We start from the raw sequence: 26,530 nt of genomic DNA on the forward strand, positions 1-26,530 counted from the left end.
TCCACTCAAAGGATGTATGTGTGTGTGTGCGAGCATGCGTGCATACATGTTACATATGGAGAAAGCAAGTGTGGTGAAATACCAAGAAATTAACATTCCTAGGAGAATACATTCAACTAGTTTTTGGACTTCTCTGTATATTTAAAATTTTTCAAAATATTAATAAAAAGATGGGGAAATATTATGTCACCTGGACTTGAAACCACTGCAAAACTTAATGCAAGCAGGTTTACTAGACTGATTCGACTGCCACACGGTGAGCTCTGGCTGCTTAATTTTATAACTTTTAAAATTGTCCAGGTGAACCGTATTATTGTAACACTGGAGAAATTATTCATGGGTATGTCTTTCGGATTTCTTTTATTAGTTCCTAATGTGCTAGAGATGAAATCTAGCTTTTTATTTAAAAAATAAAAACAGGAGCGTTCAACTACTGTAATTTTCTTAGTTTCTCAACATGGACCAAAATAACGCTATGTTCTTTCTAGAAATATTATACAACTCTGCTTAAGAACTACACAAAATATAGGGGTAGATAATGGATAATGATCAACATTTTATAGGTTCCCGTAAATTTCTATGAGCATATGTTGTTATAGAAATACAACAGAAAACACATTGGATTTTCTGCAATCAGATCACTAATACAGTGAATTTTCTATTTCACTGTAGCTTTGATGGGTTTTACTACATGCAGTTCTCCTAAGCCTAAAACTCTCTAAAGGCAACAGGACCTAGGACAATGAAAGGGCAATTAAAAACCACTGAAAAGCATGTGCCTGTAATCCAAGCTATTCAGGAGGCTGAGGTGGGAGGGCCCCTTGGGCCCAGGAGTTTGAGGCCAGGCTGGGCAAAATAGCAAGAAATTTTTTTTTTTAATTAAGAAAAGAACCACTGAAAACATCAACTGTGTTCACAGAGTTGTAGATCATATTTAAGAACTGTGAAATATGGGAAACCCTAAAGGGAAAAGCTTCAACACCTATTTACCCTGCATTCACAGACTAAACCGAAGCATTTGGCATCGACAGCAAGCTTGGACTCTAGCAATTCTCGAACATGTCTAGACACCTTGAAGCACCCTGTCTTATTACCATTTTACTTAATGAAGGCTTTGTCCAATCCATTCACTCCCATCTGCATTCAAGATACAGAGGCTTAAGCACAGGCGAAGTGATATTCCCATGCTCTTTTAAAAGGACTTTGATTTTCATTGTGAACCCTGGCATGTTTCATGATTCCATGATTCCTATGTGCATCCGTGTCTGTGCTTGCTCTAGTACTTCTAAAAATACAGTCTAGTACAGCCATAGTATAGGATAGCTATTCTGGTTTCTACTGAATAAAACTAAGATTTAGAACTCAAATATAACTTTTATAAGGAACGCAAAATTCAGACTGAAAATGGCTGGCTCATACATCTATAAACAGAACTTTAATCATTCACATTTATTCATTAAGGCATGCAGAACTTGGAATACTATAATATACTTATTTTTAAAACCTGAGCCAAAAAGTACATATTGCTTACAAAATATTTCTATTTTTCTTGGACTGAGACACAATCAACGCTTCAACACAGCCTGTGCAAGAAACCAGCTAAGCTTTGGTATTCCTTCGCAAGCAATTCCTGATGCCTACAACAGATTAGGCTGTATTCACTAATTCTATGAATTCTAACAGACTGCACTTTTGGATGCAACTGTATCATACGATTTACAGAAAATAAATTCAGTACACCAATATAAATATACTTCAATGTGAGATTTTAAAGCGCTACCAGGAAGTCAAATAGTTGTCTATTTATTGTTTACTAAATTTAAAAATGCCCTATATCAATTTTGCCAAGAACTCAAGATACTATACTCAATAACAATCACTTGATTCTTCAAGGAACTTTCAAGATACAGGTCTTCCCCCGCCCCCTCACTGGGCTATGGGTCAGACATGGGAAATAAACAGAATGGTCAAGATTTAGAAGAAAATTTCCTACAAAATATACTGCAAAAGCAAATCCACTCTTTCCCTCCCTTTCCTCTGCAATATTCCCTTTGAGCTCAGGTTTTCCAATTTTAGGGGGCATAGCCCCATCATGTCCTCATTTAAAAGGCATTCCCTAGTCCCACAGCCCTGAAATTTCACATCTGGGGAACCAGGCACAGGAGTGTCCTTTTGGCAAAGACGTGATTCTAATGCAGACGGGTCTGGCCCACTCTCTAAAAACACCAAAGACAGTTCTTCCTCCCAAGATCACATGAATTATATGGACCTTTAAGTACCCAACACTGTCTCTTAATAAATCTAAATATTCACGAAGCTGATTTCCTTAAGTGCATACTCCACTTAGCTCATTTCCTCTCAACAGGCCAGCCACCAAAGAAAACACAAGCATTCGGGACATACTCCACACTTGAAAGCAGCTCACATTGAGTCATCACTATTTGGGGGAGGGGGAAAAAAAAGCTCAACAGTATGCTTATCTTACTCAGAGGTTTCCAACATATTTTATTTTGCAGACCACTAGTTTGTAGCTTTTGAGGACCAACATCCATATAAATTCCTATAAAATGTCCAGTTAGTTTCAGTTCTGCAGCAGCCTCTTCTGTACTGCACACCATGCTTGCGGCCCAAGGTCCAGCTGCACATGCATAAAGGCTGCTCAATGGTTCCTGAGGGCGGAGGGGCATCCATGCTGAAGCCTCTTCCAGGGAGCTTCGTCTTTCCAGCGGTGGTTTCCTTTGGCAAGAAGTGGATCAGTCTACACGCGCGGCTTTGGTGCCTGCAAGCAGGAAGCATCCGGAAACTTGAAAGACGTGGTTTTCTCTTACGAAGACAAGACACTTGAGGACTCGGTGCCCTTGTGCTTAGTGACAGGAATCCCTCATGACTGTTTAGTAGGTTAAAATATAAGAAAGCCTCTGGTTTTACGTAACACAGATAACACCTTTTTAGGTTGCCTATTTATTCTAGAACTACAAAATTTAATTCAAGAAAATATAGGTCCCATGAAAGACTTGAAAGTTTTATAAAACTAAAATCTAGTTTTCCCCGATAAATTGTACTTTAGCCAAAAATCCTCCCAATGCTTCTAAAATAATACTAAAAGGGGCATCTGATTATACAAGAGCAATTAAAAAAATTAAATATTTATTTTGAATAACAAGTTTTAAGTTCAAGCTGCAATGTTGGCAATGCAGATTTTTAATACAGATCACAAAAAGCGTGCACAAAAAAATACTGCGCAAAGGACAAAATAATGCTAAGAATTAGGCTAAATAGCTGCTGATTTTAAGAAAACAAAAGGCCTGAAATCACTATACAAAATATAAAATGTATTAAACACTACCATCCACAGAACAGTCTTTATTATTGATTATATTTAAAAATTATTTGCGTAATTATATATTGAATTGTAAATGAGTACTATACATGACCCCCCTTTTGGAAGGCCATTGCTTCTTGCACTGTAGAACAGTATAGTATCATTGCAAAAAGTATCCTTTTTTTTGCTATCAAAGAAAACAGTTAATGGTATTACTGTAAATATCAGGAAGGCTACAAAAAAAAAAAGAAATCCGATTTCTTTTTTGTCTTCGAAGTGCTTTCCATGCAGAGTGAAGCACTTGCCTTGTGGAACTGAATGCACTACTGGACAATGTCCTGGGTCCGAGATGCTCTTGAATGCCAAGACCAGGCTTTACAAATCAAAGACTCAAAGGAATCATGCAACCCTCTCACTACTGGGATACCGTCGTGTGCCACTTACCAATGCTGTCTTTCCAGAACACCATTCAAGACACTTAAAAAAAAAGATCAGACTTATATGATAAATACACATAAAATGAAAAGACACAAACTGCTATTTGACACTACTATTGGTAATGTCTGTGCTATGTGAAAGCACCTTTAAAAAGAGCCTATGCGGCAAGAGATAAGTGTCTAAAGATTCAAAATGAATCAACAGTATTGGATAACAATATAATTCTCAACTCAGAAGCTGCCTCAAGATTAGGTGCATCTTCAGTTAATGTAACAGGAAAAAAAGGCAATGGATTTTATTTTATTAATTGTATCCACTCACAAATCGACCTAAGGTCACCAGATGTGTAGACACAATGAGATTTTTGTTGTTTATAGTCTTTAATTGAAGTGATGATAAAGGAAATAGATCTATTTAAAAACAAAATCAAACAGCTATTTCTGTCTAGATTAAGAGGTCGCCCCGGGTGTGGGATTCACATTTTGAGTGGCCACTTGTGGTGCGACTTCGATGATCCGGGGTTTGTCTATGATCCTGGCTGTGCGGTTGCCCTTCTCTACAATCCCAATAATCCATGCTTGGTGACCTTCGCCGTATTTGGGGGACTTTATCTCTGCACAGAACCGAGCTGCTTGCTCTCGTGGTAAACAGATCAGAAGGCCTCCTGGCAAAGGAAAAGAGGAAATGCCATTAGTCATGCCTCTATTCTTCTAAAAAGCTTCTGCTCAGATCCAAGTTCCATCAACAACTTGCTGCTATTTGCAAGTTGCTCTTCCATTCAACTAAGAAGCCTGCTCTGTTCTGCTGAATTACCAAGGAATTCGGCAATGTCTTGGTAAACTCCTATTATATTAAAACACACATACACTCACAAACCAACAAACTTTAAACTGTGAAATGACCTATGCGTGAACCATTTAACGCTGCGTAGGAGTAAGATGTTTGGGCCTCAGTAAGATACATGGTAGCTCTTTTTTCCATGCTACGCTGAAGGAAATATTGACAAACAAAAGGCTGAAGGAAATATTGACAAACAAAAGAGAACTTTTGCTTTTCAATTTGACTGTCTACATGGATTCCTTCATCTTACCAATAACCTTTTTTTGGTAGTTGTTGGGTTTTTTTAAAACTTAAGACTCATCAAAGAGTGTTTGCCTCAAAATATCTAGATTCTAGTCCTGACTCTGGGATTATCTTCAAAACAGAGAAAATATAAAACACATTAAAATAAGACGTTTGTCCCTGGGCATGGTGGCTCACACCTGTAACCCCAGCACTTAGGATTGCCTGAAGCCAGGAGTTCAAGACCAGCCTGGACAACACAGTGAGATCCCACCTCTACAAAAAAAAAAAAAAACAAATTAGCCAGGCACAGTAGTGTGTACCTATAGTCCCAGCTACTTGGGAGGCTGAGGCAGGAGGAGCACTCAAGCCCAGGAGTTTGAGGCTGCAGTGAGCTATGATCAGACCACTGCACTCCAGCTTCGGTGACAGAAACTCTGCCTCAAAATAATTAATTAATTTAATTAAATAAACTTCTGTTGCTATTTGTAGTAGCCAGGCTGAAACATCTTATTGCTAAGTAGAAATAATACAATCAGAAAAAAAAATTTATATTCTACTCTACAAAAAAGTAAAAACTTCTCCTATCTATAAAGGAAACAAACTGGTAATATTCATTAAGTCATTCAACATCCATTTAACTTCCACTAGGGGGCAGACACTGTTCTGGTCAGATATTGAACCAGCAGGAAACAATCTCTGTCCTCTTAGGGCTTAATTTTTTTTTTTTTTTTTTTTTTGAGACAGAGTCTCACTTTGTTGCCCTGGCTAGAGTGAGTGCCCCACGGCACTCACTCTAGCCAGGGCAACAAAGTGAGACTCTGTCTCAAACAAACAAACAAAAAAAAAGCATCAGCCTAGCTCACAGCAACCTCAAACTCCTGGGCTTAAGCGATCCTCCTGCCTCAGCCTCCCGAGTAGCTGGGACTACAGGCATGCACCACCATGCCCGGCTAATTTTTTCTATATATGTTTTTAGTTGTCCAGATAATTTATTTCTATTTTTTTAGTAGAGACGGGGTCTTGCTCAGGCTGGTCTCGAACTCCTGACCTTGAGCAATCCACCCGCCTCGGCCTCCCAGAGTGCTAGGATTACAGGCGTGAGCCACCGCGCCTGGCCTTAATTTTTGTTTTTAAATGGGAATCTGAAGGGTCTTCTCTCTGTAAAGGCTGTGAGAGGCCCAGCAGAGTCCTGACACCCCAGGCCACCCACCATCTGGGGCTGACGTCAGCAGGGCTTTGTGGTCCAGCAGTGTGGTCACCACCTCTGGCCCTTAACCGGAATCATCCAGGCAGCATTTATGGTTACTGAGGCCCAGACCCCCCCAGACGGACTACACCAGGTTTCCCCGGGGCTGGGTCTAGGCCTGTGAATTTTTTAAATTCTCAGGTGAATCCACTCTTTTGCCAGGGTACAAAACTTGAGTTCTAGAGAAAAAGCAATAGGAATGAGAAAAACTAAAATCAAGGGGAAAAAGTAGGGAGCCTTAAAAGATGAAACAGGATTCAAGGTAAAGAGAGAAGAGGAAAAGAAAGCAAAAATAAAAATAGCACTTTGAAGACATAATATATACTGTTTCATTCATAAAACAATAATTTTAGACATTGTTTTCAAGGGAAAAAATACAGCCTGTTCAATGTATTACAGTTTATCTCAAACGCTAAGTTTCCAATGAAAATTGAGTAATGACTTATTTTCCCCATATTCTCCCTCTCCCATGCCCATCTCCGTATTTCTACATCAGAAAGGAGAGCACAGGTCACTAGATGTAACACTGCTCGATGACACCCAGGACAATGGGGACTGCAGCCCACCCAGGAGGAGGCAGGAGGCACCAGGACTGGCCTCCTTCAAAGTGGGGTCCCAGGCTTGGACTGGGCTGCTGCTTTCTCATGGAACTTTCCGTCAGCCTCACTAGTTTAGTCCTCAGACTGGACCCAGCATGCTTGTACCTGACGTCTCCGGGCAGGTCCCGTGCATGAGGCCAAACATGTTCCCGCAGGCCTTGCTCACCGCAGCCATCTTGGCCAGCACGGGAAGGTTGTGAATCACAAACGACACCTCGTTCCTCTGCTGCTTGGCCAGGTTCTGCGCGTGGCCCAGGATCCCAAAGCCTGTGATGTCAGTGGCCGCGTGGGCATTGAACGTGTGCATGAGTCCTGCAGCTGAGAGGGGACAGAGGGGTGACTCTGGGGGAAAAGTACCTTTCCTCGACCCAAAATCTCACACACACAACTGGTCTGAAAACTCCTCATCTGTCAGGGAGATGACAAATAGGAATTGTGAAAATGGAATATATTGAAAAAAAAAATCAACCCAAACCAGAGTGAAATTCTGATTTTTTTATTTCAACTTGAACTACCTGGAAACCATCAGAAGCTTCAGTCAATAGTAATTTTCCAGTTAATGATAAAAACTATACAGAGGAATTATAATCTCAATGGAAGGTAAACTTGACAAGACTGTTCTAGAATCAAAGAACAGGACTTTTTAAGAACGCCTGACTTAAAATCAAGGTACTCTCGCTAGGGAGGAATTAGATTAATTGCCCGCAAGTTTAATCTTTTTGTTTTTTAATTTTAAAAAATGTATACTTTTTGGAGTAGTTTTGGGTTTAGAGAGAAATTGAGTAGAAAGTACAAGCAGTTGGCTTGTAACCCCTGCCCCCAGTGTGCCCTACATTAACATTAGTGTAGCTAGGACATCTTTCGAGCCAATGCTAAGGCATGACCATTACCCAGAGTCCACAGTGTACATTAGGGTTCACCCTGCTGTCCATTCTGTGGGTTTTACAAATGTGTAATGACATATATCTAACATTACAGGATCATGCAGCAGTTTCCCTGCCCTAAAATGCCCCGGGTGTACTCTGCCCATTCACCCTCCCTCCCCCTGGCCCCCGGCAACCACTGATCTTTCTGCTGTCTCCATAGTTTTGCCTTTTCCAGAATGTCACGTAGTTGGAACCCTACTGCACACAGCCTTTTCAGACTGGCTTCTTTCCACTTAGCAATATGCATTGAAGGTTCCTGCATGTCTTCTCATGGCTTGATAGCTCATTGCTTTTTACTGCTCGATATTCCATAATATGAATGCACCAGTTTGTTTATCTATTTGTCTACTGAACAAATGGCTGCTTCCAAGCTTTGGCAATTATGAGTGATGCTGCTATGAACATCTGTGTGCAAGTTTTTGTGTGAATATAAGTTTTCAGCTCCTTTGGGTAAATACCAAGGAGCACAATTGCTGGATCACATGGTAAATATATTAAGTTTTGTAAGAAACTGCCAAACTGTCTTCCAAAGTGGCTGTACCACTTTTCATTCCTACCAGCGATGAATGACAATTCCTTTCATTCCATATCCTTGCCAGCATTTGGTGTTGTTAGTGTTTTAGATTTTTGCCATTCTGATCCATGTGCAGTGACATCTCATTGGTGCTTGAATCTGCAATTCCCTAATGACAAATGATGCTGGGCTTCTTTTTATATGTTTATTTGCCATTCTTATATCTTCTTTGGTGAGGTGTCTGTTAAGGTCTTTGGACCATTTTTTAATTGGATTTTTCTTGTTTTATTGTTCTTAAGAATTCCTTGTATATTTTGGAGACCAGACCACCCACAGCGGACCAGGTAAGTCGGTTACACAGTGGAAAATACACAGTGGTGGACATGTTTGAACTACAGCTACACACAAGGAAGAATCTCAGGAACATTAAATGGTGGATGAAACCAGTAAAAAAAAAAAAAAAAAAAGCAAAACTGATTTATTGTTTAAAGACATAAGCCTGTGTGATAAGAAATATTCTAAAATGCAAGAGAATAAAACACAAAAGTCAGTGGTTATCCCTTAGCAGAAATGCAGATGGGGTTCGGGCACCTCTGGGTTTTCAAGGTCATGTTCCGGAAATTGCTTCGGGAATATAAATTTTCTAAATTTCCATTCTAAATGTTGGTTTGCTTCCAAATCATTTACATAGAGCAACCCAACAAATGTCTAGAAACAGTCTGCCTGGCATGTCACATCAGGACTTCAAAAGATCCACAAGAAGTGCTTCTTTCTAAATTATAAAAATGTAACTGGCGCTTTCTACATACATATGAAAGCCAATACAAACTGTGAGTATATGATGCTGAAACTACATCAGGTGATTCCCTTGGCAAGCTTTTTTCTGGTACAAGTCACATTTAACACTCATTTCTGCTGAGGACACGTCATGTATTTAGATTCCTAATACCGATGCTCCTCGGCTCATGATGGGGTTAGGTCCTCATAAACCCACTGTAAGCTGAAATGTATTTACTGCAGCTAACATCACAGTTTAGCCTATCCTGCCTTACATGTGCTCGGAACACTTCAACTGGTCTATAGTTGGGCAAAATCATCGAACACAAAGCCTATTTTATAACAGAGTGTTGAGTATCTCGTGTAATCTACTGAATACTGTGCTGACACATGCAAACAGAATGGCTGCACAGGTACTCAAGGTACAATTTCCATGGGATGTGTAATGCTTCTGCATCACAGTAAAGTCAAAAATCACAAGTTGCTCCATCATAAGTCGGGCCCCACCACCTATGGAACCCAAAAAGGTGCCAGCAGAAGATGGTCTGTAGTCACTGGCCAAATCTGGCCCATGGCCTGTGTCCCCAGCTAAGAGTTTCGGGGGCGGAGGGGAGTCAATATGAAACTGAGACTGCATGTGACCTACAAAGCCTAAAACATTTACTATCTCAGTGCTGGAGGAAGTCTGCCAACCCTCGCCACCCGACGTCGTACCTGTCCTGTTGAGTCTCGCCATGTTCATCATCGCTTCCTGGTAGGCCAACTCCACATCTTCTTGGGTGACCACTAGTTTAATTTTATTCCATTTTTCAGGCTAATAGTAGGAACACAGGTGAGGGAGAAAAGATGGAAAAATGCGATTAATCTTTACTTCTTCTAGCCACTGGACAAAAAGACCAACGAATTTTTCTTAGTCATCCTCGGGGGGGCTTTATCTAATTTTGTACAGAAAATTAAGTTTTCTAACTCTTTGGTTTTTCTGTGATTAGTATTTTAAGTATCCATTCGACCTGTCGGTATAGTGTCTCTTCTGCTCTCATCTCACATTTCTGTGATCAAGTATCACGGTTGCTGGGTATGTAACACCTGGCAGGACGTCCGGCTGTGCCGCCGCGTACACTGGGCTGCAGCCTGTCCCTCCATGGCAGCACGTAAATCACAGCATTAACAGCCTTGCGTGCCCTCTGTTTCTCCTCCACATCTCCCTTATTAAGCTGCTGGCTTTTACTTTTCAAATTATAATTATATTTTTTCTGACTTAAACTGACTTTTGAAGTCAAGCTATCTCGATGGATCAATGAAAGTGAAAACAACTTTAATTGCAAACACACTGAGGACAACCTCTGGTGACCAAAATAGGTGTCAGAAAAAGGACGAAAAAAGCCATTCTCGTAATGCCGGGCGCGGTGGCTCATGCCTGTAATCCTAGCCCTCTGGGAGGCCGAAGTGGGTGGATCGCTTGAGGTCAGGAGTTCGAGACCAGCTTGAGTGAGACCTCATCTCTACTAAAAATAGAAAGAAATTATCTGGCCAACTAAAAACATATATAGAAAAAAAAAATTAGCTGGGCATGGTGGCGCATGCCTGTAGTCCCAGCTACTCGGGAGGCTGAGGCAGTAGGATCGCTTGAGCCCAGGAGTTTGAGGTTGCTGTGAGCTAGGCTGACGCCATGGCACTCACTCTAGCCTGGGCGACAAAGTGAGACTCTGTCTCAAAAAAAAAAAAAAAAAAGCCATTCTCTTTTTTCCTCCATCTCATTTTCAAAGCATCTAGCATCATGATGCTGGGGTCACGGCACACTAACCTCACAGCCCGTTAATGGCCCTCATGCGTGCATTCACTTGTTTATTTTTTAATACTATTATGAAAATCCAATTACCTACCACCTAGTGCAGTAACTAGACGTGAGCAGTAACTTGTCTACCCTCATCCCATTGCCCCGTTGCTTCCTGAGGAGTAACAGTTATTCTGAATTTTGCACTCATTCCCCTGCCTTTTAAAAGATAGTACTCTCTTAACAGATGCCTAAGCGATACATCTCTTGGTTGTTTCTGATCCTTATAGCAAGTACACTGTGCTATTACACAGTCTTTGGAACTTGCTTTATTCAATCCTGAGCATTTTAAGAAATGCTGGTTGAAAGACAGCAAAGGTGGTGCCAACCTAGGAGTGGGGAGAACAGAGGGAACCCCAAGCCCCCGTTCTCCAACAGCCCTGCCACGCCTGCTCCCAGCTCCCTTGCCAGGTCACGAGGGCCTGGGCAATCTTGCTGGGAAGCACCTCTGTGGCTTATCCTTGGTAAGGACCTGACCTTCCACCCTACTTGACATCACCAGGTGAGGAGGGAAAAAAAGCGAAAGAATGCGACAACCTTCGAGAATTTCTCTGCTATATCAAGCTAAGATAGACCTGGTTGATAAAAGACATACAACTATTGATTATTCTTTTTCAACTGTTTCTCAGGACTAGTAGTTTCAGATGATAGTTGTAGAAATTGAAAGCACCATGATATGAGAATATACCACAATCTTATTAATTTTTGAGTTGTTATGGCAATGAAAACAAGTCAATCTTAAGTAGGATTACAGCTCAGTGGAAAAATGGCTCAGGAGAAATATCCTCATATTCTACATTCATTCTCCATAAGAGAATTATTTATTAAACTGTTCTGAGTTACTAATCAGTTTAAAAAGACAAAACTACCAAAGAAAAACTACCCCAAACCCCATGAATAAAACAATTTAAACTGTCAACAACCCGGGCCTTATTTATATCCAAACCACTACACTTATTTTTTAGTCATGTTTACGATGTGAAAGACAAAGCTATCTGGCACTAAATAAACAGAAAAAGCCTCCCAAATTCTTTATAGAAAATCCATGAAGCCCCAAGCTGTGGCCTACCGACTGTGATCAAGCATTCGCTACACGAAACTTGTACTTAATTTACCTGAAAATTCATGCACCCTCCAGCCCATCACATGCACAGTGGTTTACTCACAATATCCAGCCACTGGTGCACAGCGACAGCCACTTGTGTCCCCAGGGGTTTCGTCAACACCAGCACGTCCCCTGGCACTGCGTTATCAGGCCTAACAGAAAGAAAAAGGGCACATTCTAATCAAAACAACCAGGAGATAAATTCATGATTATTATAACAGGAGAAGGAAAATTCTGTACAAAACATATTTGGTTTTGCATTTACTTAAATTTAGGCCAATTACCAGCATGTACTAGACTGTGCCTTGCAACTTGATACTAAGGCTATTGCTGGAATAAAACATTAAACACATGAGCCAAAATTACCTACTAGATTAAAGAAAAAGGGTACAAAGACGCCAATCATGCAGCCGTCAAAGCTTTCATTGGGCCCACATTGCCCTTGCAGGTGTCTATGAGCGTGTGTGTAATTTCTAGTGCAGACCCACAGAGTTCCAAAGTGATTCCAGGCAACAAGACTTCTGCAGCAAAGAATGCTTTGTTTATAATCATTTATATGAAAGATTCAGGTGGGACTTCCCAGGTTAGGGGATTTGGCTGGAATTTGTGGGTCTGATGTCTTGGTGATTCTGAACCCAGGTTCTCAAACTCAGACTGACCTCAAGGGGTTTCCTACTTGGCACCCAGACTCCCACCTAGTCTCTGTGACAGACAGCAATAGGACAAAGGCAACCCTAAAAAGACAATGACTGATCCTCCACATATCTACCATGTTCGTATCCTCACTGCCAAGACACAGGTCTGCCAGTTCTCCCTTTCCCAGCTTGAGGAGTTGTCCACGTAGCTGTTACAGCCTGACGCGGGACTCCTCAAATACTCACCAAAGTCAGGGAAAACAAAAGCCAGGGCACAGACTTCCAAACCAACACCTTGCTCCCCAGCTCAACCTATACTATTTGAATCCACTCTCAGCTTTGAAAAAATATAATTTTGTGATGCTATACAAGAAACCCGTTTTCCAAAAACTAGACTTGAAGACACGAATGTCTTTCAATTCAGACTCAGCCATGAAGCTATGTTCTTACATTTTAACAGTTGTATGCAATCTATGAATTCATATCAATAAGGCAGGTGTGATAAAACTGCTTATTTTTAAGTTTATGAGCAATATTAGACAAAATATAATCATGTATACAGGTTCATTCATCTTTTACAAAGTAAACATACATGACACTGGCAAAAAATTCATTAAAACTGGTTTTATCCTTTTTTTCCTCCTCCAATTTTTTGCTACCATTAAGTTCTTTTTCTACCAGGAAGCTGGATTGTGAGACAGATGGAATTCAGGGCCTTTTGTCCCATCTAAGTGGAAAGCTTGAGAATTAATGACGAAACATACACTGTGAAAACAAAACCTTGATTAAGTAAAATGCAAGATCCCCAACAGGAAAGCTGTCAGATATTGACCCTAAGAGGGGCTCCCATCAATTAAAAAATGGGCAAAAGATAAGAATATATGAAAAACATGCTCAATCTTACAAGAATGAGGTTAAAACCACCCAACAGATCGGTGCAGACTCAGAAGTCTGTTAACACACTGTGCTGGTTAGGATGTGGGGAAACCAACACTCTCATTCATCCCCACTCTCATTCATTGCCGATGGAACATAAACTGGTAGCAAAACTAGAAGCACACATACCATTTAACCTAGCAATTCTATTGAAAACAATCTTACCTACAGATTCACACGTGCAAAAAAATGATCTAAGCATAAGGTAACTCATTGGAGTATTATTTGTAATGTCAAAATAATTGAAAATATTCTAAATGTCAGTAGTAGGTTGGTTAAAAATATACAGGGACTGGTAAAGAGGCTGCCTGTGGGAGAGAAACTGGGAGGCTCAGGCCCAGGTGAGGGCCTTTTTATACTTTGTGAATTCTGAACCACGTGAGCAGAGCACCTTATTAGTATCTATTCAAAAAATAAAATAAATAATTGGAGTTACCACCTCCTTTAGCAAATAGAACAGGGTAGCTTTTCTTAACAAAACATCAAATATGGAAACTGATGATGCTGGTTAAGAAAGAGAGAAACTTCTCCAAAGAAGATACACAAATGGGAAATAAGCACATGAAAAGATGCTCAACATCACTGGTCATCAGGCAGATGCAAAATGCAGATTGAAACCCACGAGATACCACTTCACACCCACTAGGACAGTGCGAGTCAGACGGACAGACTAAAAATAAGCCTGGGAGGGGAGGTAGGGAAACAGGAATTCTCATACACTGCTCCTGGGAATGTGAAATGGCGCAGTCGCTTTGGAAACCAGTCTAACGGTTCCTCAAATTAGACACAGTTACCAAACGACCCGGTCCATTCTTAGGTACAGACCCAAGAGAACTGGAACTTACATCCACACGAAAAATTTGCACCTGAATGTTCACAGCAAAGTGGAAACAACCCAAAGGTCCATCAACTGATGAAAGGATAAACAAAATGTGGATCATACAATGGATGATTCAGCCACAAAAGAGAATGCAGTACTGGCTTATGCGACGGTATAGATGAACCTTGAAAATATTATGTAAGTGAATGAAGCTAATGGACATAGGGTTTCTTTTTGGGGTGATGGAAATGTTTCAGAATTGGAGAGTGGTGATTGTACAACCTTGTGAATACTAAAAATCAATAACTTGCATATTTTTAAATGCTGAATTGTATGTTATATAAAAAATCAACTTACATGATAAATTCATTTGGCTGGCAGACAGTTGTAGCAACTCCTCCCAGAACAATCCAGGGGTTCAATACTGTTTGGCCTCCTGTTACAGAGGTTCCTGCTTCCTCTGCTGCGTCTTTAAAACCCTGTATAATCAGGGGCATCACTTTATCCCTTTCCTAGGATTTAAAAGGACACAAATGAAAAGTCAAAAAGTTCTATTCAAAACCCAGAAAGAGTGTTCTACATTTATTGCTATAAAAAGGATTGCAAAATCCTAAAGGAAGTCCTGAAAGTTTACACAGGGCAGAATGTAACAAAAGCTAGGGAGTATTTTACATCGTAACCACTTTATCAATGCTGGAAGATGTTCTAGGTAACAATGTGAACCACGCCTGACAACACCATATGTGACACAGTCCACAGGACTGGCCCTAAGTGTGACAACCATTAGAAGTCAGCTCTCTGATGTTGCTTAAGGATTCCAAGACCAGCTCACTACGCACATGTACCCCTGCCCTCGAGGGTTCCATCCTGCCAAGGAGTGCGAAGATCAGCTGAGGGCTACAAACAACGCACACCTGCAAAGCCCTCGCTGAGGCCACAGTGCACAAGCGATGACCATAGCACACATTCTAGGGCAGAAAAGGGCCTACTGAAAACTCATCTTTTTGGACAAAAACAAGTACCTGTCAAAAATCACCTACATGAAAATTCACCTCTGGTTCAAGGACACAGAGGCCCGAGCACATGACATGTCATGGCCCAACCCCATCCCTGTCTACACCAGTGACACCCCCAGCCACCAACAGACAAGGTGCCTGGCCCTAAGTGCCACCTGTCCCGGATTCATAGGGCGGTGCCTGATCCCCAGGCCTGGCACTGAGGCACTATTACTATGGCCAGAACTTTTTAAAAACAAATACATAGAAATGTCTTGGTTTCAGTCTACCCAGAAGAAAAGGAGCAGGTGGTAGAAATGAAAAGATGAACAGGCCAGACTCTCTCATTTTAATTTACTGATAACTGCCAAAAAGTGGAGAGCCGGAAGGAATACTGGAAGCCATATGGCCGGGGCGCCTCACTTTCCAGATGGGAAATGAAGTCTAACCAAATCCAGCGATGCGACCACAACAGCACAGACCAGTGAGCAGCTGGGCGTCTCCTACTTACCCTGTCGGTCATTTTATTACTGACTCCAAGGAGCATCAGCATATTGTCACATTCTGTGACCCCCATGGCGTAGAGGTCACTGAGGACATTGGCACATGCTATCCTGCCCTGGGAAGAGAGGGGAAATGTGAGAAAGGACAACTGGGGACTTTCCATCTGTAGACACAAAGCGTGAGCCCACGGAATGACCTCCAAGGAGAGCCTGGGGACTTTCCAGCAAGAGCATCTACCGGGACATGGTCCTCAGTTTCCACGACTTACAGACTACGTTTGTTTAATCACAGAACCACTAGGCCATTCACTTTTTTCCCAGTTATTTCTGTTACCATGTCTTCTTTCTTGTGCAGAACAGAGAATTTACAAGTTCTTTCCCATTCTAAATATTGGGAGGAGTCTGTGGTTTATTTAGACAGGGGAGGGTGCGTGTGTGGCAGATGGGTAATGACAGGAGGAGGTTAGAATCGATGGCTTAGGGGAGGGGTGTGCAGTGAAAACGTCGGAATACAACTGTCCTAAAGCAAACTTAGAAACAGCCACTTATCCCAGGCAGATCCTAAAAAATGTTGATCTTAGTGGTTACAGAGAAGGAAATGGTTTTTGTGCGCTTGGCTTGGATTGAGAAACTCTTATAGCTTCTGTTCAAGGCTGTAGGATAAACAGGAAAATCGTCTTGTTTGAGAAACAAAACAAAATAAATAAATAAATAAAAGAACAAACATCCAGGGCTGAAGTCATATTGTTTTTAAAAAAAAAAAAGAGAAGCAGTTTCCAGTAAACTGTACCATTTTATTAGGAGCTTTAAAATACAACTCAATAGAAATATGATGATGATGATTTTTTTTTGCCATTGGAGATTTTTAAAGTGTAAGTTGCCATTGTCTAAATCATTATTTTTTATAGACAATAAAGAGAAAATGACAATTCTTCTGACATAAGGACAATCAAACTCCATAGTATTATTCCTGATGGCTGTTTATTGGCTTGTTTTGTGCTTTCTTATGATTTCCTAATAGATCAGCAATGCTGCTCAATAACCTTGTGCAGATGCACTTTCAACATCACCAAGCCAATCACTGAGGCTAACAGGGGGTCTGCAACTTAGAGATGCCAGTAACCAGTTAGCATGACAGTGACTTACTGCCCCTTCTGCTCTGGGCACTCTCACTGTAGGAGATGCTGCAAAAGGGATCATTTCTGGTTCTAGCCATCTATGCCACCTGGTCAGGTGGGACAAGGGTGTGGCCTCCCGGCCCAGTCTCCAGAGCACTACTCTAGAGGAGAGAACAGATGGATACGCAGAGGGAATACAGGTTTCCCATAAACTGTTCCTTGTCACTGGCACTTGAGACATGAGCGTCATTTGGCTACGTCGCATCTGGCATTTTATAGCAAATGGAATATTCCCAATCTCTTCACTGGCTCCTCTTGGCTGGCAGAAAAGTGGGATTAAAGGTTGGGTGGATCAAAGAGCGGCTGGCTACAATCATGCAACGAACAACTGGGAAACACACCTGCACGGTGCATGATCAGCGGCCGGGAACTTCAGTTCAGGGCTCAGAGACACGTTACACACAGCAGCGTGTAACACCATGGTGGGTGGGTGTATGTGGCTGGGTAGCGGGGAAGTAACCGGATATCAGAGAAAATGTTCAAGAAGTCTAACTGTGATAAGATGCTAAGCTGCTATATTTCTGGAAGAAAACATTTAGGATCAGTCCTGTTACAAAGTATAGCCACATCTCCATCCTAAAATACAAGAGTGTCAAAGGAAGAAAGGCACAGGGAAAAAGGAAGAAAACGACAAAAATGTTGTCCGCAGACACTCAACAACAGGTGTTCTCACACACAGATGCAGGCTCAGCCACAGCAGCAGAGGGACTTCCCTGCTCCCACTGTAGCTGCTTTATGCATTGTGACAAGTGTGAGCAGGGGAGAGGTCAGACAGCCCCAGCGGGGGAGGCAGGGCGGGGTTGGTGTAATCTGGATGTTACAGAAACAAAACCAAAAATCCACCCACATAGACACAAAACCCCAGCTATAACCAAAAACCGAACGCGTAAGCAGCTCTAATTATAGAAACACATTAGGTCAAACTTACCATCATGTAGGGGTCGTCTACAATAGGATAAATATAATCCGTGGTTTGAACCAAGGAAAGACCACCGTGCCTCAGAGGAATGACGCAAGTATCCATTCCAATCCCTGCGGAGATGGAAGTGATCAGCACCCACACATGAAACGGGAAAGCCATTGCACATTACAGCCCCAGCGCCTGAGCAGGAAGAGCCCTGCACAAGATACGTATGGAAACTGCACGCTGCCAACCAAGCCATGTGCTTCCTATCAAGAAGCGTAACTGAAATAAACATGAAACATAACTAGCTTAAGACAGAAAATAGGAATAAAAATGGTAGTCATCAAGACTTAATTTCAATATGGCACAATTTTTATTTTTATTTTTTTTTATTTTTTTATTTTTTTGAGACAGAGTGTCGCTTTGTTGCCCTGGCTAGAGTGAGTGCCGTGGCGTCAGCCTAGCTCACAGCAACCTCAAACTCCTGGGCTTAAGCGATCCTACTGCCTCAGCCTCCCGAGTAGCTGGGACTACAGGCATGTGCCACCATGCCCGGCTAATTTTTTTTTTTCTATATATATTTTAATTGGCCAGATAATTTCTTTCTATTTTTGGTAGAGACGGGGTCTTCGCTCTTGCTCAGGCTGGTCTCGAACTCCTGACCTCGAGTGATCCACCCGCCTCGGCCTCCCAGAGTGCTAGGATTACAGGTGTGAGCCACTGCGCCTGGCCTGGCACAATTTTTAAATCTTAATGATGCCTTGAATAAAAAATTTTCCTTTTTGCTGTATTATTTTTTCTTGTATTATTTTACTGTAGTACTGTATCATGTACCTGGCACCATACAGACTTTCTTTAAAGAACAGTACAAACGGAACTTGGGTTATTTTATCTGTAGTTACTTTGAGTACATCTTTATATGTTATCCTATTTTCCCAACAGAAAATCTGTAAAATATTTTACATATAGAAAATGCTATTACTTTTACATATTAATCAAAAATAAAAATGACAAAAAAGGAAAGGACAAAGCCAGCTCAGCGATTTCCTCATTTCCAATTATGCATGTATATAACCACTCTGGCTTCTATGTAATCCATTTGTTTTACAGGTTCCCAAAAGCCTTTTTTAAGAGAAAATCTTCAAATTTCATGTTATTCCCTTAGTAAAAAAAACTTATAAATGCCACCTGTACTAACTTATAATAGGAACAGGGACTGGCCTTAAGTTTAACTTCTGTCCATTAGAAAGAAAACTGCTAAACAAACCTGGGAGAAATTTAGAAATAAAAGTTATTTCTAAATAGTCAGAAAGACAGTATGGACAACTGACGGACTAATTAGAAAGAAATTCCTCTTTCCTGAAATCAGCTTTGAAGTAGTCAAGACTAGCTACTGTAGGCTGCATTTCTTTAAAAATCACCTGTAATGCTGACATTTTACAAGTTCAGACTGGCATTCCCACCAGGTGAGCTGAATACAGAGTGCTTCCCTGCACCCCCTTCAGAAGGACAGCCTCTGCCCTTTCATAAACTACAGTTGCTCCTCAGTATCCGCAGGGGACTGGTTCCAAGACCCCCCACAGATGCTCAAATCCAGATGCTGAAGTCCTGGATATAAAAAAGTCTAGTATTTGCATATAACCTATGCACACCCTCCTGTGTACTTTAAATCATCTCTAGATTACTTATAATACCGAATACAACGTAAAAGCTATGTAAATAGTTGTTATATTGTATTATTTAGGGCAAAATGACAAGGAAAAAATGTCTATATGTGTTCAGCATAGACACAATCATTCATTCTTTTCCCTGAACGTTTTCAGTCCGTGGTTGGCTGAATCCATGGATGAGGACTCATTGGATATGAAGGGCTGGCTGTATTTGCACTTTTCAGTCCAACAGCCACAGGCAAGAAAAAATAAGGAAGAAGTACAAAAGGAAGCAAGTCACGTATTGGACTCTACCCCACAAATTTGGAATTCCAAACACAAGAAGACTTAATTATACCTGAACCACATTAAAATGACCTTTCACATTTTGCATAAAGAAAACTATTGGGAACCCCCATATCAGTATCATGATAGCGACAAGACCTAACAGAGGCTGGGCCATGCAGGTACCTTATCTTTCCTGATGCAAAAATAAAATCAAGTTTAATAAAAAGCCACAGATTGTGAAGTCAGGCTGATTTTTCAGTAAACTAGATGGCAAAACAGAAACTCCGATGGAAGACTCAGCTAGGGAATACAGAATTTAATTTCAGAATAGCAAGTCTCACAAATCTGAGACAACAGGACTACACTTTACTAGTGATCAGTTTTCATGTGGCAGACAAGAACACGTATGATAATTCACGTGAACAGCAGCTATGTGCGCAGCCTCTCAGAAATTTATGTAACAATGCTCTTTAGCACTTATGTGGCAATAGGGTAAGAATCGCACTTTTAACTTAATGGATTCTCCCTAAATTGATAACTCCAACAGCTGGCTATTTTGTGTCTAATAAGATTTACTTTGGAAAATAGTGAAATGTGACTACTAGCAAAAATTTAAATTACACATGTGGCTTGCCTCGTATTACTTTTGGACAGCACTGGTATATAGTGATCAGTTTAGAAATCACCTACTAAATTTCAAGGAACGGAGAGAGAAGGGGTGAGCCTGAGATGGGTTATAGACCTTGAAAAACTAGGAGTTCAAACTGAAAGAGAGGGACAGACCAGGTAGAGGGCAAGCAGGACGGCAGGAAAATGCCAGAGTCAGGGAAGACTTAAACGCCACTTTAGGTTTAATTATCAAGAAGTAAGGGGGAATTCTAGGCTGGGCGTGGTGACTCACGCCTGTAATCCTAGCACTCTGGGAGGCCGAGGCAAGAGGATCACTTGAGGTCAGGAGTTCGAGACCAGCCTGAGCAAGAGTGAGACTCCCGTCTCTACTGAAAAAATAGAAAGAAATACCTGGACAACTAAAAATATATAGAAAAAATTAGCCGGGCATGGTGGCGCATGCCTGTAGTCCCAGCTACTGGGGAGGCTGAGGCAGAAGGATTGTTTAAGCCCAGGAGTGTGAGGTTGCTGTGAGCTAGCTGACACTGCAGCACTCTAGCCAGGGCAACAGAGCAAGACTCTGTCTCCAAAAAAAAAAAAAGTTATGGGGAATTCTAGAACATTTTTAGCAAGAATGACACCTTCCATCGAGAGAAATAACTCAAGTCATCATACTACCACCACCATCACCAGCGGCAATCAGTACGTGACAGCTCTTAAGTACCAGGCAACAGATTTAACATTTCTTCAGCTGGGATACATCCAGCAGACAAGTACACATTTTAAAAGCTGTTTTGGTTCACCCTTCAATTATAACCATCTCAGAATCCAGGAAATATTGACATTCAGTTAGAAAAAAATTAAAACCATAAACATACATATATGTATATACACAAAAAACATATACATGTGAACGCATACATAAACACATATGTGTTATGCATGTAGGTACAAATACACACTGTACACATACACAGAAAACTTCTGGTACCCACAGTGTCTAACAGCATCATTATCCCATTTCATAGATTCGGAAACTGAGACTCAGGAGAATTAAACAACATTAGTGACTAGTAAGTGACAGTGTTGGGGCAGTTATAAATAGGAATTATTACTTCATCCATAAGGTTTCTATTTCATTTGTTTTTGACCATTAAACAATTATCTTTCTTGACAGCTACCTAAGAGCTTCCCCAGTACATTCTCATTTCTTGACAAGTAAGCTGACATGGAATCCAACTCACTCACCGTTATGTACCCACAGCTTACACATCAGCGGGACAAGAGGGACAGTTTTCAAACTGAACTCCTTGAGTCCTACAGGCCACTAGAGCCTGGGCTGTAAGTTTTCCTCCTTCCCAACCAAGGCAACTCTGCTTTTATCTACACCCTGGGCTCAGAACCAATGTGGTAAGACAGGACTTTATAACAAAATAATGGGCAAAAATGAAATGAAAATCTTATATTAAGAAAGTTGATCAAGTCACAAGGTCGCTACAGAATACCCAAACTCCCAGAATACATGTCAAACACGCACGGGCAAAGTGATCACAGTCGTGCATCAGGTACTTAATAAACCACACAATAAACACTAATAAACAATATCCCAAGCACCTAGAATTTCTTTCCAAGCTCTCTGTTCGGAGAAAAAAGAAATTTTTTTCAGGAATTTGGTACGGAAAAAAAACACTGCCCTGGATCCCTGATGACATCCTGGCGTCAAGCACAAATTCATCTGGTCGTCTCTGCCCCTTCTGTGTCTGGGACAGTCCTGTCCCCCACTCCCCTCCACCCCGAAATTTTCAATGAATGCACACTGCAGAGGACCCCCAATTCCCTCCTCGACAATCACTGTTCTCCAAGTACTGTAGAGGATGCTTAAAGTACCGCCTTTCTTAGAGCAATGAAGCAAATGTAAGCATTTTGGGGGTCACTTCAGGAAAAGGGCATAAAGGAGTTTCTGCTTAATCTTCAGCTAAGCAGAAAATTTGACTTAATTAAAACATGCTTTTACTGTAATATAATTATCTCAATTGCATACTCCATAGTTTAAAAATCATTATAGTGCATATCTTGATGCTTTTCAAGTACTTCCCCCAAATAAGTTAGAACAACATAAAATAGTTATCATTAGATTGCTCTTTGAATCCCTACAAAAATTGAAGAAAGAAAAAAAAAGGCAACATAGGAGGAGGTAAGTAGAGAAGTCTGGTTTTTTACTCACTGATGGGTTGCAGACTATCAAGGAAACAACTGTATACATACCAAGCCTTGGCATAACGGCTCCCAGAAACTGCTCATCTTCTTGGAAGTGGTTCTCTTGCAAGGGTTCCAGCAATTTCTGCAGGACATCTTGGGGCACCTTGCAGCCTGTGCCCTTCAGCTCGGTGAATCTGGTTAGCCGGAAGCTCTTGTCCAACTCATAACTCTCCGGGTTAAAGGACTCCCGCGTAGACATGGTTCTTGGGCCCACTCCTCACAGCTCAGCCCCTCCCCTCCCTCTCCTGGTTGGTTGACTTCTTGACAGATCCACCTAGGTATTGCCAAAACACAAAGACACCATTCAAAGGATTCCCATGGTACTGTCAAGAATTGGGTGAACACATGATAGGGAAAAGTAAATGTGATTCAGGGCTACTGATCCTCTCATCACAGTGATACACATGCCAGAACAAATCATTTCATAAAGGGACTACACCACCACAGTCAGCTATGGAAGAAGACCTGACACCTGGAGTGTGGTTATAATTGTGGCAAGAGGGCCAGCAAGGAAAGTTTCCTCCGAAGAAGGAAGGACAGGACAGGACAGCAGGTCGAACAGTAAGTCCCAAAGGTTCTTCTAGGGTGCGGTATTACAACTGCACTGCTGGTCCCTTCGTCTGTCAACCTGGGAGCACTATGGTTTAGAAAGTAGAGGTTCTCGCTAAGGTGACTTTTCTGGAAAACCTTTTGATATCTTTTGGTATCTCACACAGCACAATGAACCGCCTAATATAGAAACTTAGTGGAAAAGGACAATCATTCAAAGGCACTGGACGAAATTCCTTTTGATGCTAAATCCTCATCTTAGAAAAACACGTTTTCCCTCTGAGCCAGGACTATACAAAACAATCCAAACCCAATAGGAGGCCTTGCTCAAGGGCACGACTTAAAAACTGAAATGGCTGTTTAGCACAGCAAGGTTTGTGTTCTTCAAGAGAACGCTTGGAAAGTTCTCTGGTGTTTTAATGCAATGCTATTTCCTAGAAAGCAAACATCCCGCCCAACAAACCAGTACACACATCACTGACAAAACATGCTACTGCTCATTACCATTTCATTGCAGAAGTAATACAATAAATTTAACCATACTAAATCACTAGCATTTATAGTACTGGGTACCACCATAAGTTTCTGGACTAAGACCTTCTAAGTTTTTTAGCCTTTGGGGCTCACACAAAAAACCAACATGTGCTCCTAGGGTTTACAAACCTCCAGACTGATGCTTTATTGGGCATAGAATTACAGACACCCCAAGTTTTAGGGTCAGTTTTCCCCATAAAATTTATGATTAAGAACATAATTCCCATTTATAGAGTTTTCCATCCCCTGGGAAGCATATCACTCATTTAAAATAAATCTCACAAAGCCTGAGTATGGGCAGTCATCCAGACTGTCCTCGTTACACAAAAACATGTTTGGGATGAACAGTTGAGCAGGAATTTCAGTGGGAAACCTACAACTCTACAGGAGTAAACCTTCCAACACGATTCCCAGAAACCAACCTGCCCCAAAAGAGCAGGCGAGCAAAGGAAGTTACAGAGATGGGACTTCTGAAGCCATCTTAGAGCTAGCAAAAAGTCTGAACACACCACTTAGACTAGGAAGGCCTTGGAACAAAAACAACAAAGTCCTTCTCTCACAAAATGCCTTGCATTTAACACCGCCTCACCACTACCAGGAAAAAAAAAAATCCAACTCACGAGGTATCCAGTTATTTTCCTACCTCCAAGCCCTATATCCCTCTCCCCAGCCTCAAAAAGTGGGGAGGAGAATTTGGGGGACTAACTTTCCCAGAGTTTTGAGGGAAAAAAAGTTTGAAACACCTTCAATCAAGAAAGCGCTCGAGAGTTTTAAAATTCCAAATGGAACGAGGGACGCGAACCACAGAATCACATCTCGACCTTAAGAAAGAACAAATTCTTACATTTCTGGAGGGGCTGGGAGGGGGGAGGGGGTGCTTGGGGAAATTTGGAGTAATTAAACAAAGGGGGTGGGAGCTAAAGGTGCAAAATAAGACACCGTCTACACCGACCCAGAAGCCACATGTTTACACCTTTAAAACAATGACATGAATATTTAAAGCTAACGTTTAACCCTTTCCAGCCCAGACACATTTCCATTTGTTCAAACGAGCGCGGGGCGCGGAGCCCGAGAAGCCGGGGAGCCCGGCCAGCGGGGCGGAGACAGGCGCGACCCTGGCCCCCCTGACCTACCTACCCCCGCACCCCGAGCCCCGCAAGTGCACAAAGGGGCGGCCCCCGCGGCGTGGGCGCAGGGCCCGGCGCTCTCCATGAAGCCCGCGGCGGAGGCGGCCCGAGCGCGGAGGACGGCACTCGGGGACACCTTAAGTCTCGGGCTGCCGCCTTTAGAGGCTCCGCGGGCCGGCGGGCGGGCGGAGGCGGTGCGGAGCCCCCAGCCGGGCCATCCCGCGCCGGGCGCCCGACGGCGGGGGCGGCGGGAGGCGCGCGCGGCCCAGCGGCCCGGCCGGGGCTCCCCGGGCCGGCGGGGCCCGCGGGGGGCGGGGAGGGCCCGGAGGCGCCGCGCGCCGCGCCCCGGACACCGGGCCGGCTCCCCACGCCGCGCGCGCGGGCCGCCGCCACCGCCGCGCAAAAATGTCGGCGGGCGAAAAAATTAACCCCTGCGTAGCCGCCGCCGCCCTCCCCTCCACTCCTCCCCGCCCTCCCTCCCTCCTTCCCCGGCCCCGCGCGGCGGCGGCGGCGCGGGCGGCGCTTCTTTTTTAAAGCGGCCCCACCAAGCCCGGCTCTGCCCCTCTCCAGGCAGCGCTGGCGGGGCCGCCGTGCACCGCTCCCCGGCGGTCCCGGGCGGCCCGGAGGGGGATTTGCAACGGCCGCCGCGGGCCTGCGGACCCATGTTCCCCTTTAAGCCTGGTGTCTCGCCCCCCCTCGCCAGGCCCGCCGCTTACCGGCTCGCTTTGCGCCCTCCGCCTCCTCCCGAGAGCGGGCCGCGGCCGCTCCCACAATGCACCGGGCGCGCCGGGCGCCCTTAAGCGTCGCCTGAATAAAAATGCGGCTCCGGCGGCGGCGGCGGGCCCGGGCCCAGGCCGGGGCGCCGTGGGGGCTCGCCTGGGTCGGCGCGGCCCTGCGCCAACCGGGCGGCCGCGCTCCCGCCGGCTGGGCGCCGAGGGTGCTTTAGGGCCGGCCGCCTCCCTTTAAGAGGCGGCGGGCCGCGGCCGGGGCGGCTCGGTGGCTGCGTGCGGCCCGGGAAGGGGGCGGGGGCGCTGTGCAGGCCCGAGCGCGGCAATGATTGGTCTCGGGGGAGGGGTGGGGGGTTGCGAGCCCGAGGAGCGGTGGCATCCGTTGCATGATGCAAAAAGGATTGATTTCAAAAGTTGCAAGTTGCATTGGCAGCAGCACTTGGCGCCGGGGCCACCTCCTTCTCCGCGGCCCTCTGGAAGGGCCGGGAGCGGCTCCCGCCACCTGGCCGGGCCGCGCCGCGCTCCCCGGGCACCGCTGTCCGAGCGGCCCCCAAGACAATGGCCCTGAAACAGTTTGCAGAGGAGCCCAGGAACGCGGCCTCTGCCCAGGCAGAGACTCGAAAACAAACGGCGCGTTCGGTGCACAGTGACTCCCGTCCGCTGTCCCTCCCATTGTTTGGCTCGGCTCCGGAGCCCCGGGGACATGTGGACATGCCCTGCAAAGTTTCTTGAACACTCAGGGTGCTTAGTAGGAAGTCTTGGCAGAAAGCTTAAGGCTCCCCCGTTATACTGTCCTTCCCTCACACGTCCCAGCAAACGTGGCGCCCCGATCATATATGTTTGAATTGACGTCGAAATGGGGGAGCTTAGGCTGGTGAAATAACTGCTTTGAAGGTTTTTGGGTTTCTAATACATCGCTGATGAAAATAAAGCAAATGCTTTAAGACGAGACATTTTAGGGCTTCCCTTAAAACTGCGCAGCGTGGAGGG

At 43.4% G+C, this 26,530-nt stretch overlaps 1 protein-coding gene across 2 annotated transcripts; it reads right to left on the bottom strand.

Annotated features, from left to right (window-relative positions):
• Nucleotides 1-2,476: 2,476 nt before the first annotated feature.
• Nucleotides 2,477-25,821, bottom strand: SEPHS1 (selenophosphate synthetase 1). 2 transcript variants are annotated; one of them, XM_045533619.1, is made up of 9 exons: nucleotides 25,529-25,821; nucleotides 22,609-22,876; nucleotides 17,822-17,925; nucleotides 15,724-15,831; nucleotides 14,575-14,729; nucleotides 11,888-11,978; nucleotides 9,602-9,701; nucleotides 6,776-6,988; nucleotides 2,477-4,424 (listed from the first exon to the last, which is right to left on the bottom strand). In XM_045533619.1, the coding sequence occupies exons 2-9, from the start codon at nucleotides 22,799-22,801 to the stop codon at nucleotides 4,210-4,212; spliced, it is 1,179 nt and encodes a 392-aa protein (XP_045389575.1). In that variant the 5' UTR covers nucleotides 22,802-22,876; nucleotides 25,529-25,821; the 3' UTR covers nucleotides 2,477-4,209. The 2 variants fall into 2 exon arrangements, with proteins under 2 accessions (XP_045389575.1, XP_045389585.1); XM_045533629.1 differs by lacking the exon at nucleotides 25,529-25,821 and having other exon boundaries at nucleotides 22,609-24,410.
• Nucleotides 25,822-26,530: the final 709 nt, after the last annotated feature.

This window comes from Lemur catta, chromosome 1 (assembly GCF_020740605.2).
Source record: "Lemur catta isolate mLemCat1 chromosome 1, mLemCat1.pri, whole genome shotgun sequence".
Classification (NCBI taxonomy): Eukaryota; Metazoa; Chordata; class Mammalia; order Primates; family Lemuridae; genus Lemur; species Lemur catta.